The 13882-nt window shown below is 38.9% G+C and overlaps 1 protein-coding gene across 1 annotated transcript; it reads right to left on the bottom strand.

The window, feature by feature from the left end:
- Window positions 1-718: 718 nt before the first annotated feature.
- On the bottom strand, window positions 719-11905 carry LOC120534467 (zinc finger protein 3-like). Its single transcript, XM_039762065.1, has 3 exons — window positions 11226-11905; window positions 7595-8022; window positions 719-3432 (listed from the first exon to the last, which is right to left on the bottom strand). The coding sequence occupies exons 2-3, from the start codon at window positions 7941-7943 to the stop codon at window positions 2996-2998; spliced, it is 786 nt and encodes a 261-aa protein (XP_039617999.1). The 5' UTR covers window positions 7944-8022; window positions 11226-11905; the 3' UTR covers window positions 719-2995.
- Window positions 11906-13882: the final 1977 nt, after the last annotated feature.

Genomic DNA, 13882 nt, shown 5'->3' with positions numbered 1-13882 from the left:
AAAAGAAGAAAAGAAAAAGCAAGAAAACAGAGAGAGGGAGAAAGAGAGAGTTTCGGAGGGTACACCGGACAAAAGAAAGAGGAAAAAAATAGGTGTCATGATGGCAGTTACACCTCAAGAAGCACTTCCAGCCACAGGGCTGTGGGAGCCTATTAGTTAAAAATCATACTTGATTTAAATTAATAAACCAGAAAAATGTCACTATACTTCCAAGGCAAAAAAGAAAGACTTTTATTATTGCCTCTTTTATGCCATTGTAGAGTTATAAAGAAATAAAAACACACGATTAGTGCATACCTTGTATACCCTGGCAGTAGAGAGAGCTGATAATTCACATCTACTGTATACAAAGGCACAAGAAAGAGAAGAAGCTTCGCAGTTATTCTCAGGCTATGAATGAACATGGCTACCGTTATTCGTGTCCTGACCAGTGTATCCAGTTCAGTGGAATGTAGTGTCTATCGCAGTTGCACTGGACAATAGATGAGACCCATCCTTTGATGGGGTGTAGGTGCCACATACTGCATACGTCACTCCAAAATAAAATGTATTTAGTGTTCCCAAACTTTTACATTGGTCAGCATTGCACTAATGTCTTAAAGCTCAAAGAACAATTCTCCAGGAATAAGACGCGTACAGTTGTAATGAAAGTGTATTACCGAAGAGAAGCTACCGACAAAACATGCTTAATTACAAAAATGAACCATCAAACATTAAGTTCAAGTTCTTTTTTTAATCTAAAATAATGTTTATTAGCATAACAACTAAAATTTGACAGAAGCACATATGACAAATAATTTGAATGATATAGGAGGGAATGCAATGTTGTCTCTTACAGCTAATTTCAGCACTTATAGTCAGTCAAATTCAATGATTGATGCTATATTAATACACAAGAATAACCAATGGAAAAGTCTGACCACCTATAGGAATTCTGAAACAGGAAGGAAACATATGAAAAATTAAAGAATCACGTGTGTGACATTTAAAATTTATGTGAATGTGGATTACACGTTAGTCTTCAGTAAGTGTTCCTAACCAGCTAATGTCTTCTGCACACATTAATGTCGTCTCACAACTGCAATCGTCACAAAACAGATAAAGACAGATATGTTCTTATAGAAGCAGCTTTAAAGAGTAGAGGTAAATCAAAATGCAGTGATACCTTGGGATCCAAACTTAATTCATTCCAGAACCCCGTTCAAGTTCCAAATCGTTCGAGTTCCAAGACCATTATTCCCTTTTAAAATAATAGAAACTGGATTAATCCGTTTCTGGGTCAAACAAGCTCAGATTTTCACAATGATTTTAACATTAAATACACTGGATTTTTAAGGTAAAATATTAACAAATAATATTTGAATAAAAATGTAAATTGATAAAATTAAAAACATAAAAACCTGTATTTACCTTAAAAAGCAATAAGATCTTTCTTAACTTCAATTGTAGTTCTAACAGCTTTCCTCTTACTCTTATTTTCCTCACTACAATTTTTATGACCCATGGCGAATACAATAAGTTGTTATTATATATAAAAAATAAACACAAAACAGGCACCAAAGCATAAAATTAGCAGCGAATAATCACACGAGATGCTTTCACTACAGCTTCCGACAACAAACTGAATGACAAAGGGTAAGGGTGGCCTGAGCGCTGGAAAAACATATGCACAAACACACACGAACAACGTGCTGGGTGTTCGCATTCCAAAGCAGCATTCAAATTCCGGGACAACATTTGCTAAATTGTTTAGTTCGGATTCCAAGTTGTTCAAATTCTGAGGTGTTCGGATTCCGGGGGCAATGCTGTATTCTGATTTATGTTTATATTCACTACTTCAGGCGGCAATGACGGGATATTGTTTGAATTGTTCAGTTTTGGTTTTAAGTTTAATTTTTGCATTAAAAAGACAAAAACTGCAAGTGAATAAATTTAGTATGGGCACTTGGTAGAAGAAATAAGACGTCCCACGATGATGATATTCTTTACAAATCCCACGCTAAAATATCCAAAAGCCCATTAAAGGTCCCCATCTGTTGATACCCTGTGGGGCCAGGGGACTCCGCCTCTCTGTTACACATCTATTTCAGTTGCACATTTTTTGTAAATAAAAAAAGCTGTCCCATACTTTTAATTTCATATTAAACCACATTGTTGTCCATATATTAAAAAGATAATTAATTAAAAAAAAGGAAATTACACTCACATATACAAAAACTATCCATGAGACATTGTTAAAATTCCCTACTATAATATTATTGGGCAAAAAAAGAAATGTCAGCTTTAGATTTACCCAATAACAGTTTTGCACTTAATTTAAGACCAACATACAATTAAGAGACTGAAACATTTACATACTTGGGGTGGTATGTCAAGATAAAAGGCTGAGAAACCCTGGTACACATCTTGTCCAAATAAGCCCACCATGTTAAGGTACCCAAAAACTTGAGTAGTTCGGTGGATGAATTTGGACTTTTCTCCTACTTTACCTTCTAACAGAGGTGGCACACAATGTGAATTCTTTTGTGGCCCAGATGACTGCTGGTTTGTGAGAATCATCACGGCAATATGGCTTCTCTCGGGTTTATTTTTTCTAAATTTTCATGGTGTGCCTACTATCATGACAGGGATGAATCTCACTCTTTGGTTAGGACATTTCCATTGTACTTCTCTCTCATGTGAATGCTAGTGTGTCTCTGACGGTCACACATTTGTAAAAACTGTTTGCCACATTCATTACAGCAATATGCCTGCTCAGCAGTGTGAATTCTTGTTGTGGCTCTGCGAACACTTCCATTCAGAGAACTGTCTGCCACACTCAATACGGCTTCTCTCGGGTTGAATTGCTCCAAAGTTTCTAGTTGTGCTTACTACAAAACATTAGTGAAACAGGATAGTCTAATTGTACTGCTTCATTTCTCACTGTCTTACACTTGCAGGGTGGACTTAGCTTAGCACCTGCATTGTTCCAAATAAAGCCTCTTCTTGCAGTTCATTAGGAGTGTGAATTCTCCCCTGTGTGAATTTTGGCGTGCTGTTGAAGAGTACTCCTGCGACTGAATCGTTTCCCACAATCAGAACAGCAATATGGCTTCTCTCCAGTATGGATTATGGTGTGTCTCTGAAGATGATTCAGTCGTGAAAACGATTTGCCGCATTCCAAGCAGAAGAATGGCTTCTCTCCGGTATGAATTCTTCTGTGCCTCCGTAGATTGCTCCTGTCAGAGAACTGTCTGCCACATTCCAAACAACGATATGGCTTCTCTCCTGTGTGAATTCTTTTGTGTCTCTGAAGAGTACGCCTGTCACAGAACGTTTTGCCACATTCATTACACCAACACGGCTTCTCTCCTGTGTGGATTCTTTTATGGATCTGAAGATGGCTGCAAGAAAATTGTTTGCCGCATTCCGAACAGCGTTGGCGCTTGTTTCCTGTGTAAAGTTTAAAAGAAAAAATAAGAAGCTTATTTTCAATCCACTGCCTTACTATGCACATTAAGACATAACATTAAATCAATGCTGGTTCAAATTAGGAATAACCAATGATAAGCATAAGCCACTGTGCGCAGTGTGGGGCATCTGTTGGTGAAGAAAGATTCAAGGATCTTGACTTTGCTGATGATGCTGTGATCTTTGCGGAGTCAATGTATCGGGGCACTCGAGAGACTGAATGAGGTGTCTGAGTGTCTGGGCTTGTGAGTGACCTGGATAAAAACCAAGATCCAGGCCTTTAACGACCTCTTGAGCACAGCCATCAGCAGTGTGTCTGTTTGAGGAGAGAGTGTCGACCACGTTGAGAGGTTTACTTACATTGGCAGTGACATTCATGTCTTTGGTGACTCTTCCTATGAAGTCAGTAGATGGATTGGGAGAGCATGGGGGATCAGGAGGTCGCTGGAAAGGGGTGTGTGGCGCTCCCGATATCTATGCAAAAGGACGAAGATCCAAGTCTTTAGAGTCCTGGTGCTTCCTGTCTTGCTATATAGTTGCGAGACATGGACGCTATCCAGTGACCTGAGACGAAGACTGGACTCCTTTGTTACTGTGTCCCTCCGGAAAATCCTTGGGTGCCGCTGGATTGACTTTGTGTCGAATGAGCGGTTGCTCATGGAGTCCCGAATGAGGCACATTACCTGCCTTGTGAGGGAGCGTCAGTTACAGCACTACGACCATGCGGTGCATTTCCCTGAGGATGATCCGGCTCATAAGATCCTCATTGTTGGTGACCCGAGTGCCTGGACCAGGCCAAGAGGTTGACCATGTAACACCTGGTTGCGGCAGATAGACGGTCATTTCAGAAAGGTGGGACTGGACCGCATGTCTGCCTGGGGGGTTGCAAACCGGGATCTCGAGTTGTATCGTTGTGTAGTGGGTGCAGCAACGCACTGTACCAGTGCATGCTCCCCAACTTGACTTGACTTGACTATGCGCAGTCACTGGAGCCAAGAAGCTGAAACAATAAACTAAACAGATTGCATGTGTTAGACTCAACTGGCAGGACTACTGGTCACATTTTGTTAAAATATTAATAGAATTCTGCAATGTAGTTATCATCCAACTCTTTCAATTTTATTCAATTATGTTGTTCATATTACATTTGATTAATAGAGATGCAAAGTGATAGTTCTCAGTTATCCAGATAGTGAAGACAGTTTAATTTATAGAACACAGCAATGCCACACACATGAAATGCACCTTAAATGATCAGAATGTGACCTGACACTTCCACTCCATTAGACTAAAGCCACTTGACTCTAAAATATAAATAAAAATGGCTCATTTAGATCATCAAAGGGGTAAGGGCTCCACCTCAGAGGAAAAAGAAAACTTGCTTAGCCGCTAATAACAAGCGATGTGAGCATGTCAGCAAAACGAAACCTCCGAAGAAAGACACTGTCGCTTAGCCGCTAACATCAGCAAAACGGTATCCCTTTTACTTTTCCTCCAGCCGCTAATGCACAAGCGAGGTGAGCACTACGAAGAAAGAGTCACTCACTTAGCTAGTAATACAGAAGTGAGGCAAGCATGTCAGCAAACTGAAACCTACGAAGAAAGAGACACTTGCTTAGCCGGTAATAAATAACCGATGTGAGCACTTCGGCAACACAAATCCTCCTATCTCTACATTTCAGTTTTTTTCTGATGATTTCAATAATTTCTAGGACCCCGGGCTTTTATAGCACAGGCTTACATGCCTAGTAGTAATAATAATAATAATAATAATAACAGCTCACTACTCAAAACTTACCTTTTAACCCACACATGCAATTGATAAGTGGGCTTCAGATTTTACATATTGACAGGAACATGTGAACTGAATGATTTATTTTTCTGAGGTTATAGTCTTGTATGAAGATACACCTTTTTTTATACTTTGTACTAGGAAAATACCCGCGCTTCGCAGCGGAGAAGTAGTGTGTTAAAGAAGTTATGAAAAAGAAAAGGAAACATTTTAAAAATAACGTAACATGATTGTCGATGTAATTGTTTTGTGACTGTTGATTATCATTATTTCTTTCAATCAGGTTCGTATTTGGAGGACGTGTTGTGTTCAAGCTACATTCCATGTTTGTCAACCGTTGTAAAGATAACAGGTTTCATCAAAGTGTTCACTACCCAAATCGGTACTCGTGAATCTAAGATGTTTAACAGGCATTCCCAGTATTAAGTTGTGAATTTGCCTGCGAATATTTAGCGGCAGCGTGTCTATGAACTTAAATTTAAACTTAAGCTTTACACCTTGCTCTCCTATTGATATGTCTACAAAGGCTTGTTCAGATTCAGAGGGCTGTTCCTCTCTTACTGCATCAATAAACAACAAAGAGCGCTGAACAAAAAACGCATTACACAATTGAGACGGCAGCAAAAGAATATGAAGCGAGTGACGCATACAAGCATATTCATAAGTGCAGCTACTGCGGAAACAAAGCACACAATGGAAAAAGTCAATGTCCAGCTAAAGGAAAACAGTGTAAAAAATGTGGTAAATTGAACCACTTCGCTATAGTCTGCAGGACTGGGAAAGGTAAACCCGTGCATGCAGTGTGTGATGTCTCAGATAAAGAGGAAGACGAGCTGTTTATTCATGCAGTAAGAGAGGAACAACCCTCTGAATCTGAACAAGCCTTTGTAGACATATCAATAGGAGAACAAGGTGTAAAGCTTAAGTTTAAATTATGTTCATAGACACGCTGCCACTAAATATTCACAGGCAAATTCACAACTTAATGCCGGGAATGCCTGTAAAACATCTTAGAGTCATGAGTACCGATTTGAGTAGTGAACACTTCGATGAATGAAACCTGTTGTCTTTACAACGGTTGACAACGAAGATGAGATGGTCAGGGATAGACTAGACAAACACGGAATGTAACTTGAACACAACATGTCCTCCAAATACGAACCCGATTGAAAGAAATAATGATAATCAAATCCTTGACGACAACAACACTCATAACAGTCAGAAAACAATTACATTGACAATCATGTTACGTTATTTTTAAAATGTTTCCTTTTCTTTTTCATAACTTCTTTAACACACTACTTCTCCGCTGCGAAGCGCGGGAATTTTGCTAGTACCTTACAAACAGTGGTAAGTCCGTGAGTTTTGAGGCATTCTGACAAAGGCTACATATTAATAATACAAAAGGGGAAAAGTAGAGCAATATATTAGTCTACCAAGACAAAACACAACTATAGTGAAAGAATAACAAATTACTGAACCTTACAACATTAACATAGATAAAATCTTAAATTACATTTAAACGCACAATAAAACAATTTAACTACATTTCAAAGCTTCTCATAAAAATCACAAGTCCCCCCGACCATAAAGTTTACCAGTTATACCCCAAACGACCGAGTTTCACTAAAAAAGACTCAATCTGTGATTGGTAAATTGGCTGATCACAAAAAAACAATCATTTCAGATCCTGATGTTCTAAGTTTTATGGTAATTTAGTTCCATTGCTCTTTTATGCGAGATACTGCTAATTGAGACAGCATGCTCAACATTAATCCATATTTATAATTAAACTTCAAAAATTATGAATGTTTAGCTGGTACACCAAAGGAAAAAAAAAAAAAAAACAACTGTATAACTATAATATATGCCAGTCATCTCTAACACACTTAGTCCTAAACAGGATCGCGGGGGGTGCTGGAGCCTACCCAATCTAGCACAGTGCTCAAGGCAGGAACAAACCCTGGAAAGGATGCCAGTCCATCACAGGGCAGAATAGTAAATGCACATTTTAAAAGCAATTAAAGATTAAAAGGGATTAAAACATCAAAATGCATGTATATTTACATTAAAGTTGTGTTTAATTTCCAATGTTAATTAACAGATTGTGTGAGGTTGTATATTTATTTTTGTTCGAGAAATGGTGAAAAGTACTTTTTTTTTTTTAATTAAGCCTTGTTTCAGATAGGTAAATTACTGAAAAAAATTAAACAATAGGACAACTTGTAATTATGAGAAGCATTCTTTTCTTTAATGCCGTATTTACTACAGATAGTTATTTTTGTATATATTTTATAGTTAAATAGTTATTGGAACATTCCCAAAGTTAAAACATTTTTATTTCACACTTACTTTTTTCAGGCTTACTTGAAGGTGGTGACTGATATTCCCGAGTTCTAACAGATGAAATTTCCTCAGTTCTCTTTGTATCAGATTGTAATGAATTAGACTTCACATTGACAGGCGGCTCTGGAGACGTACTGTATCTGCTTTCAGAAGAGTCTAACTTGATCACCACACCATCTTGACACACATAACGAAGGACTTCTCTCTCTACACTCTCCAGATTTGCATGGTTATGCATTTCAATATTGACAGACTCCTCTTTCGCCTCTGCCTTAATGTCCAGACTCTCTTGTTGAGGGTGAACACACTCCCATTCACAGTCTTCCTCCTTAATACTTACAGCTATTATCTCCATGATGTTTGTATCCACCTCACGTCTCCTCTTTCACATCCACATAGACATTACAGTAAAACGCCGTTTTTTCTTTTTTTTTCTGTGGAAAGAGCAGGGTTTAACTTTATTAGAATATCATCATTCAGCTCTAAACATATTTGAATTTCATTTTATGACACACTCTCAGTTATGTCTATGTCAGGACAGACCGTTAATAGCATGCTGACAGTAATCCATTGCTCTTCACTTCAAATTAACAGATGTAAATCAAAGTTGGCAGTGGAGTGAAGGGAGAAAAGGGAGAAAGAAGCCCAGCTCCCAAGGTTGGAGGTCAGCAGGATTCACTACCTGAATTTAGCATACAGTGCAGCTGGAGACCAATAACTATAGTATGTTATCAGTTGTGTTAAGGAATGGGACTACAAGTGGGTCACAGGATTGTGTTAAGAAACACACAGGTGTAGCTGAAGATGTTCACCTTCCATTTTTGTCAGTAGGTTAGACAAACCTTTCTCTAGTAACTAATTAAAACCATTCATAAAATGCAATCAGACCCTGTATAACTTGCTGAATTGATCACAATGTTTGATTATAAAGATAGATTTTATAAAACCACTTTTTTCATTATAAGTTTTAAAAGTGTTTTATGCTGTTGAGTTGTGAACTCCCAGGTTCGCTTCCCGGGACCTCCCTGCGTGGAGTTTGCATGTTCTCCCCGTGTCTGCGTGGGTTTCCTCCCACAATCCAAAGACATGCAGGTTAGGTGGATTGGCGGTTCTAAATTGGCCCTAGTGTGTGCTTGGTGTGTTGGTGTGTGTGTCCTGCGGTGGGTTGGCTCCCTACCCAGGATTGCTTCCTGCCTTTTGCCCTGTGTTGGCTGGGATTGGCTCCAGCAGACCCCCGTGACCCTGTATTCGGATTTAGCGGGTTAGAAAATGGATGGATGGATTGATGGATGAGTTGTGAACTTCCCTTCTGCAGACGTAAACAGGTAATCAATCCAACTTGAGCTCCTACGACATGCATCATTACGCAGTCATTACAGGAAAAGACACTGATAATGTCTGAGCTGAGGTATCACACTTGACGGTAAGCTGACCAGAATCAAAAGCTGGTGCCTTGATCTTTTTTTAATGAACACGGAAGATGTCAATTTTATCTCTACCTGATAACGCATTCCATAGGGTGATTGTCATCGAGTGACATTTATTTTATTCTTAATAGTGGCTGTTGTTGGCAGCTGTTTCCTTAGGTTGTAATTATTTATGGACTTGATTATTTCTAAGCCTTAAGGTGGAATTCAGCTAGTACCACTTTCTTTTTAAGCTTTGTCATATGAGCCTCAGTTTGTAGGTGGAGGTCTGCGGGGTTATTTACCTGTGCATTTGTTTGTTTTTCCACTTGTAATTCAAATCAAAATTTTTTTACACTTACTGTATATTGAGTTATTGTAATTATCACTGTATAGTTCTGACATTGAGTTTGATTCATCATTGTAATGGAGCCTGATGCACTCTATGAGTAACCAGATATGAACTTTAGTAAACATATGGCAGACCACATTTAACTGAACTATGTAATTCGGACATTAGGGTGTGCGGTTCTTGTCACACTGAAATGGAAGGAGTACATAATAATAATAATAATAATAATAATAAAAGCTGCTTTGCAGTAAGAAGACTGTGGAAGATTGTGGGTTCGTTTCCCAGTTCCTCCCTGTGTGGATAGCGTTTTGAGTACTGAGAAAAGCACTATATAAATGTAATGAATTATTATTAAATGTATTTATGTAATCTTTTTTAACTAAACCAGAGAGAACTAAAATATATCATCCTAGTTAAAATATGTGGTAAAATTACCCAGTAAACCAGCACCATTGGGTACTTTTAATTAATGAATGTAATGTTAAGTTCTCTTAATCTGTTTAGAATATGAACTATTTCAGTCTACATACAAGCAATTTTGATCCTACAGTTTAAACGGCATTAGGCATCGGCAGAAGGTTTACAAATAAAATTGTCTGAAATAAGATGCTTATTAATGTAGGACAGCAGATGCACGGTCCGAGTTTGCAGACATCTCTTTAAATCACTAAAACAAAAGCAGCTGCTTTGAAAAACTCATAACAAAGCTTCATGTTCACCATATTCATCTTGTAACAATAAATTTTGTCCACGCACTCAGAAAATCATAAATGATTTCATATTTAGCACTATAATAAACGTCTACTAAACACTAGCCCCTCCTAATATTGTGACCTTCATGTCGCTGAGGTCTTGAGTGCCTAAAACAAACACAAATGGTAGTCATGGGAATATGAGAAGAAAACCAGAGTTCTCATACAGGAACCAACTGTGGGCCATGACAGCGTTACTCGTATTTGTGTCCGATATCACATCATTGTTTAAGACAAAGTCCTCTGAAACGCGAACACGGCGCTCCTTAACGCCAAGCAACAGTCTGTGCACGCTTAGAAAATGAGAGAAAACAACAAATACTGGGGACACAAAGAAAATGCAAACACGTCAAAAAAGGCTGTAAGGTTGAAATCATTGTGCTGGAACTGTAGATCCCCTGTACTATACACTACCAGCCATCACTAGTTTGGGCTTTAGCACTGAAAAGTAAGATTTCGCCACCTCTGATATATGTTAAAGAAGAAAAGGGTTCATTTAATCTTCCTCCCAAGCAAAATATGCAAATGTACGCTGTTTAAACTGGATTAAACAGTTTGTATATGTAACGTATATACACATACTAATTAAGATGGCTAGCATTTTCTAGTCATTAGCTTTAGTTACCAGATGATTATGAGACGATACGGTTTCCTCACACTATATAGTTGTATTCGCCAACTCCGACTCTTCTCCACGGTCACGGACTCCAATCTGTTTCTTACTTTCTTTTACTAATCAGAAGCGTAAAGCCCGACTGGCTCTTCTCTACGCTTTCAACAGTCAAACGACTATCAACTGGACATCGCGGACACAAAGGTGTAATTCGCCGCCACGTCCAACTCAGCGATTTGAAGGAAAACAGAGAAAAGAATACATATGAAACGGGACTGGTGGTACGTCTGGGCGGATGAAATCAGAAATGGGACTCGAAAACACTAAAAGAACAGACATCAAGAAATATCAGACACGTAGGCGGCCACGCGGGGATTCACAGCAAAGTTCGACAGCAGGCAGATGAACACTAACGCCCTGCTTGCCTCCGATTCACATCGCGTGCAGTAACTGAGTGGAATGAAGAAAAACTCACACAGTCACAGAGCGCCGTCCCCAGACCCCAAGCACTTACCCTGTATTTGTTTTTGGTTTTCCTCACTCGACAACAGATCGTCGACTCGTGTACTCCTCAGCGCATGCGCGGTGGCGTGTGACGTGACGTCATCAACAGCGACGGAAACTGAAGGCACGCTACCGCCTCTCTTTGGGCGCGCAGTACACACGGGGAGTGGCAATTGTCTACAGAGAGAAGCCGGAGGCGGAGTAAGTTTAGGAAACATCTCACCACATAGAGACAGAGGATGAGTATCCGTGATCTGGCCACGACACTTTATGGATTTGTGCGTTTTCCTCCGTTTCACTCGGAGGTAATGCACGCGACTTGAATTAGTGGCGTGCAGCGCGTTCGTGTCTGTCAACCCACCAATGAACTTAGCTCGAGTGAATTTCCCTCTCGCATTTTCAACTCCCGGTTCTACTCCATAGACACACCACCTCCTGTTAATCATTTTTTCCGTGCATCTTTCCATTTGTTACCTTTTCCATTCGCCAAGCTCGGGAAGGTGTCGATTCCACACTCTGCTGTTTGATTCCCACTTTTTTTTTCCTCTTTCATCTGTCCGCGGTGACTGAACAAACTGGAGTCCGTGGAGAAAAGTCGAAGTGCATACGAGCGGAGAACGAAATCAAATATATAGACTGAGACAAACGTGTAATTCGGTCGTGCAGTTATTTTTTCGTTAACCTGCCTATTGAAGTCTAAATTAAATTAATAACCGTGAGAGGCTGACGTGCATTATCAGTATGTGTGTGATTTACTGTATATACACGGCCTAATATGTTGAAACCGGCTTAATTCCATGTAGACGATGTATGCATGCATTTTATGGTTGGAGGATTGTATGTATATATATATATATTTTTTTCTTTTAACCTGTATCATGTATGACAAACTCCTATGTTTCAGTGTTAAAGCCCAAAACCATTAATGACATTATTGATGAGTATTCGAAGAGGTTAATAGAGATTTGTGGTTGGTGTTACTGTCTCACAGTTCCAGTAAAATACATTTTACAGTCTATGCAGTTACCATGTGTGCCCAGTATGGTGTGTGTGTTTCTCATCCTTTTTAAAGATGCTAAAATTTAGTGGACTGGCAAACCTAACTTGGCTTGTTATAGTTGTGAACACGAATGCATGTCCTGTAGTCTGTTCCTGTATCTGTACTCTCAATTACCTTAATTTGTGTTTCTTTTGTACTGGACCATGGTGGTGAGGTGGAAGCTAAGCAGCTTCTACATGTAGTTTTATCGTGCTGAGCTCAGCCAAGCTGTGTGGATCACCTCTGTGTGCTAATAGGAACTCTTAAGTGAACACCACTGACTGGCCTGGCATATTTCTGCTCAGAAAGGCTGTGTTTGATTTAACTAGAATATTCATGAAGGTCAGTAATTTGTTCTTTTTCCTCTGGCTCCTGTTTAACCATTGTGCATTGGTCAATGAGGAACACAGATCTCAAGACAATGGTGTTCTTAGGAAGACTGAGGCTAACAAGGTCTCAACTCGGACAAAGTCCCAATACTGGGAGCAGTTGGTATGTAGTAGGAAATTGTTACTATGTAAAACATGATTTTATTGTGCATCTCTTGCTTCCACAAGGTGAAATTGGTAAACCTGAAACTTTATTGAAGTTGTTGAAAATAACTAAGTTCTGGTTTAGAGCCTGTGAAGTAAAATATACAAACGTTCATTGATACTTATACTGTTTAGCTGCTGTCCTGCATTATTGAGCATCTTTTTCCATACAGTTTTGTTTATAAGCCCTTTGCTAACTTGATTTCTGTCTCGAATACCCATAACACAGATACAATTCAGTTCTGCTCTTCTGAAACATTAAATATGGCTTTATTAAATGTTAGAGCATTAACCAACAAGACGCTTTCCATCAACGATCTTATTAGTGATAGGAAAATAGATTTTTTTGAACTAAGTGAAACTTGGCTTAACTCTGATGGTGCGGCTGTTTTAATCGAATCTGCGCCTCCAAATTACAGCTTTGTTCATGCGGATCGCCAAGGTAAGCAAACTTTTACTTGAGCCGGTTAAAGTGTAAAGATGTCGGCTTTGGAAAATTCAAGTCCTTTGAGTATCTTGCCGTTGTTACTCATGGAGTCTCTCAGTTTCTATTATTATCCGTGTATAGACCTAAATACAATGCGTATTTCTTTGAGGAATTCTCAGACTTGCTGTCAATTGTAATTACGAACTATGACATGTTCCTAATAGTCGGTGACTTTAACTTTCATATTGATAATCAGTGTGACCTGAAAGTAAAAGAATTCATGAACCTCCTGGACTCTTTTGATTTGAGCCAGCACATTAGTCAGCCTACACACAAAGCAGGTCATACGTTAGACTTAGTAATTACAAAAGGGCTAAAAGTTGATGTGAAGCAGATCATTGATACTGGTCTATCAGACTATTTTCTCTTACTATTTAATATATGATAGAAAAATTGCACGAGAAAGATGTTGTTAAAAAACGCTTCTTTGATTAATCAGCAGCTTCAAAATTTACAAACATTCTAAGCAACTGGTCCATTTGTAGTACTACTTACTACAATAGTGAGAATAATGTAAATAGTAAGGTGGAAAATTTTAATACTAAGGTGAGAGCTGCTGCTAACATAGTCGCACCTGTAAAGACAGTGAAAAAATCTTCTAGCACTGT

The sequence above is a fragment of the Polypterus senegalus genome, chromosome 8 (genome assembly GCF_016835505.1).
Source record: "Polypterus senegalus isolate Bchr_013 chromosome 8, ASM1683550v1, whole genome shotgun sequence".
NCBI classification, from domain to species: domain Eukaryota; kingdom Metazoa; phylum Chordata; class Cladistia; order Polypteriformes; family Polypteridae; genus Polypterus; species Polypterus senegalus.
Note: the sequence above shows the minus strand (reverse complement) of the source record. Positions and strands in the feature narration are given on the sequence as shown.